General features: G+C 39.4%; 1 protein-coding gene across 1 annotated transcript in view; it reads right to left on the bottom strand.

Annotated features, from left to right (window-relative positions):
- The window catches only part of LOC101559951 (liver carboxylesterase 1-like), a 127,520-nt gene that overhangs the window by 28,863 nt on the left and 94,275 nt on the right, over positions 1–4,382 (bottom strand). The window contains exons 9-11 of the mRNA XM_023708676.1: positions 2,589–2,729; positions 929–1,009; positions 529–676 (exon numbers count right to left, since the gene is read on the bottom strand). Coding sequence (XP_023564444.1) covers positions 529–676; positions 929–1,009; positions 2,589–2,729 — 370 coding nt within the window. The remainder of the gene's footprint in view (positions 1–528; positions 677–928; positions 1,010–2,588; positions 2,730–4,382) is intronic.

Genomic DNA, 4,382 nt, shown 5'->3' with positions numbered 1-4,382 from the left:
TGACATCAGGTATAAATTTTTTTCTCACTCTTTTGTCTGGCCACTTACAAACTTGCCCCATGTTTGAAGGAGATCCAATCTCACAAAATTAATCACGCCCTGGAATTGCCTTTAATTATTAACATGTGCATATTGATGCATGAATGCACAACTCTTTGCTACTAAGACAGTGCAACCCTGATACATATCTTCCACTTACTCCTTAAATTGACCTTGCTCTGTTTTTGAATGATAGGCAAATGCTTGATTGGGCATTATTTTTGGCTTACAACTTTCCCTGTGTCATTTCCTTTTCTATACTTACTGGTATATAATGAGATCAGTTCACAACCAACAATTTTTATTGGGACACTTTTATTCATGTGATCCAGGCACAAACAATAAAACAAGCCCCTCTTCAGACCGAAAAAAAAATCAGCCTTTTATTCTTGAACCCTAAACTTCATCACATCTGAGTAAAAGGTAGGCAGACCAGAGAACAAAGATGGTATATCAGAGTCTGTCCCTTACCCAGTCTTTAAGACTCACCTCTGTGGCCACGGGCCACAATTACAGATGGGATACCAAACATGAAGTCTCCCAATAAGTCCAGGAACAGCTCTCTCTTTTGGGCAAGGTCATCTGTCCCTCCTAAATACTTCTCAATAGCCATTGGAGTCAGTTCCTCAGGAACATTCTGAAATACATCAACATAGTGAGCAACAGTGATTCTGTAGCCAGTCAATAAGACCTTAAGACAATGAAAGTCTTAAATATTGTAAAAACAAACAAACAAAAAAACCCTCCCTATTTAGTAAAGGTGGAAAAGGCAGAAAAATGTGATAAACTCCAGATTCTAAGCCATTGAATTGGTCTGTTACTTTGGACAAGCCCTTTTCCAACCCTAATTTTTTGTTCTACTAATGCCCATAATTTCCCACATGCTTACAGCAAATGGATACAACTTCCATAAGAGTGATGTGGCTGTCTTGTCATCCAACTTGTCTTCAGGGATTGGATTACCCAAAAACTGTTAAAAGAATGGTTAAGCATTTCTGAGTAATCATAAAATATCAGGACGCAAACCAAACCACTGCAAAATGAAGCTACAGTGCTGGGACCTAATTTTCCTGGATCTTCTATGACTGTGAAATTATCTATGAAATCAATGAAGTTATATCCAGAACACACAGACCCAAGTGACTGAAGAAAATAAAATCACTATTATGAATTTGGTGCAATGACTGAGATTCTTCTGAAATGAAAATTGCAGAACTCTCATCTATTCAAGTCTCTGCACTAAGAAATACAACCCATGTCCTACCTGGCTTCATCCAGCTTAAGACCTTGTCCTAATATGGCCCCAAGTCTTTTAATTGGCCTGCTTGAGAAATCTCAGTACTATAATATGCAGAAAATATGAGTGCTCCCTTAGAGCAGTTACTTTAGAAAGATTACAATTCTCCTTTCTTTTCCTCCCTTTGAAACATAAATTTGACCCAAAACAGTTTCCTCAAATATCTGACAGCTAATTTTGGGGAAATATTTTTGTTGGAGGCCATTAACCGGTATCCATTCTATTCCCCTGCTGAGTCAAGTTTATGGCCCTTCTCACCTTGCCCATTCCCTGTGAATCACGTGCTATGCCCTAGGGGTTGCACCTTCCCCGTTGCCTAGATACCTGCAGACCCCAAGAGCCGAGACTTCCTCATTCCATCACCCCCTATATATACCCAGAACCTCCCCTAAATAAACGAGGCTTGATCAGAATCTTTGTGTTGCCTTCATTCCTCGCGTCTCCTGTCCTTTGTCCCTTCTTCAATTCCCCGCTCCTCCCCCAGTTGAACTTGGTTGACTGACCCACTGGTTCGGGACATATTTTGACATATCTTTCAAATATATAAACACCTTGGCAGATAACTCTTGATCCCTCTGACAGTCCCAATGCGAAAATGAAGGTCTAACTTCTTTGGGGGCATTGTTTTAACTTACATCTCTTTTCCTGGCATGAAGATAATTCTGTTTATCTTACAGATGAGCATGGGGAAATAAATCCAGTGGTTTGGTCACGTAGATGCCCCTCTCATACCTACATGCCTTCCTGTGCTCATCCAGCCTTAAGCATCTCCAAGCTTTGATGTTAGGGAGTTGAGGCCAGGATATGTCTGGACTTTTCTCTATTGCAATAAAACTACTGAATAAAAGCTGTCCCAGTATTTTAACTTGTACATAGTTTTGCTTATAATTGATAGAGAAATGACATATATTCTTGCATTTAAGGAGATAAACATATCTTAAATAGTATTATATACCTGAGTCCTCAGGTGGAGAACTATGAAAACAATAATATAGGTCCACATGGAAGTCATTGCAGACCAGATATAATCTCCTGGACTCTCTAAATTCCTCACTTTTCTGAGATTCCTCCATTTTGTCTAACTACACAGTGCTTACCTTTGCAGAATGCTCTAACAAGGACATTTCAAAATTATCTAATGGGAAGATAATCAAAACTTCTTTTAGAAAGAGTTTGTTAGGGGTGCACCACCCCGGTAAGGGCTGAGTGTGTGGAGGGTATGCTTCTGTCTAAAGGGCCTGCACATACTCACCAATGGTATGATCCAGCCAAATTCTTGCTTGTTGAACCCTACGATGTAGGGGACAGTATTGAAGTTCTTTTCAGCCAAAATCTCTTCAGGTGCCTTAGGTAGCAGCACTCCATCGATCACAGTGGGCACAAATGGACTGTACTGGGGAGGACAACACAATGCTTATTGTTATTCTGCCTCAGATAACAGGCTTGTGGCTTGTTCTTCCCAGATGAGGGTGTGGCCATGAACACAGTCTTCCCTGCAGGGGTCTAGTGCCCAGAGAAACTCAGGGCTATGTATGTGACACACCATGAGCAGGCATGTGTGAATTTTGGGATGCTGAGGTGATGCTTGTGCAGAAAGGGAAGACAAGTCATCACCTAAATTGAAATATCTATTATTACAAAACAGATAAATTCAGTTTTGGTGCTTTATAATAATTATGCATGAAAAATGACAATAAATGCTGAACTAGAGAATACTGGATAATTTTCCAAAGGAGATGTCAGAGTTAGGTTCCTGGGGGCTTCTGTCACATTATCATGTTTTTATATAGGTATATACTTATTTAAAGACATTGTATATCAAAACCTTTGTACAGAGATTTAGTTGAATGCTAAACCTATTTGTGATATTACACCACCTGGGAAGGCCTAAAGATTTTTATGACTTGGACTAACACAATTTTAAAGTATATGGTTGCTGATCATGAAAATGACATGTACTATGCATTTCACACATTCGCAATCTCATGAACACTCTAATTTAGCTGCTTTAACATCTTACTATCACCTTGTTAAACACTAAAAATATTTCCTCACAACTTCCAGAGGAGTTTCACATGGCAATAAGGAAGTCATTTCTTATTTTGGATTATTGACTTATTAACACTGATATCAGGAGGAAGAATCACATAAACCAAGACTCAATTAAGCACATGAATCTTCTATAGTTATTTATTTGTTTGTTTATTTATTTATTTAGCACAGGGTCTCACTAAACAGCTAGGACTCATAGTCATTCTCCTGTCTCAGGTTCCCCAGTGCTGGAGTTACATATGTGTGCACTGCCACAACCGGTTCCGGAGCTAGCATAGCATGTGGTACTGGGGATCAAACCTGGGTCCATGTGCTTGCCAGCCACGCACTTTGACCCCAAACCTATCTCCTCAGCCCTTCTAGGGTTCTTCTGTAAATCAACAGTGTCCTGTGCTTAGGAACAGAAGACAGAACTTAAGCAGTATATTTGAGAGCTGTCTTAATCTGAAAAATCATTAATAAAAACAGTATCACCAAAAGGGTGCCACTTCAGAGAGAACAGAAAAGACACTTCCAAAAGAGGTCCATTTCAGAGATGACAGAAAAGACGCTTTCCAATATGACAGATGGAACAATAACATTTTCTCCTTTGACTTTCCATGGACACATGGGCCATGAGGCTTCTCAATCTGCCTTACATTTTGCACATACTTTGTAAATGATCACATGAGTCTTGCAAGTCTTTGGGGTAATGAGTACATTTCATCAAGTAAATGAATTAAAAATTTTAGAACCCCAGATTGTTGAGGATCAGTTACCTCTGTTTATTGATAAACCTGAAGCTTTTAAGTGTAACATTAAATGTGCCTAAATGTGACTAGGTTCCCTATTTGAGAGCAAAAAAAGATTAAAACAAGGGCCAAATCCTAATCAAGTAGTCTAACAGTACAGAACAGGTACTATGTAAAACCACTATCCATGGGGGGAAGCCTGTGTATTTCAGAGAGAGCTGTTCCACTTGCTGGTTCCCACTTGAAAGAAGAAATAAGACAGG

This window comes from Octodon degus, unplaced genomic scaffold (assembly GCF_000260255.1).
Source record: "Octodon degus isolate 3935 unplaced genomic scaffold, OctDeg1.0 scaffold00447, whole genome shotgun sequence".
NCBI classification, from domain to species: domain Eukaryota; kingdom Metazoa; phylum Chordata; class Mammalia; order Rodentia; family Octodontidae; genus Octodon; species Octodon degus.
Note: the sequence above shows the minus strand (reverse complement) of the source record. Positions and strands in the feature narration are given on the sequence as shown.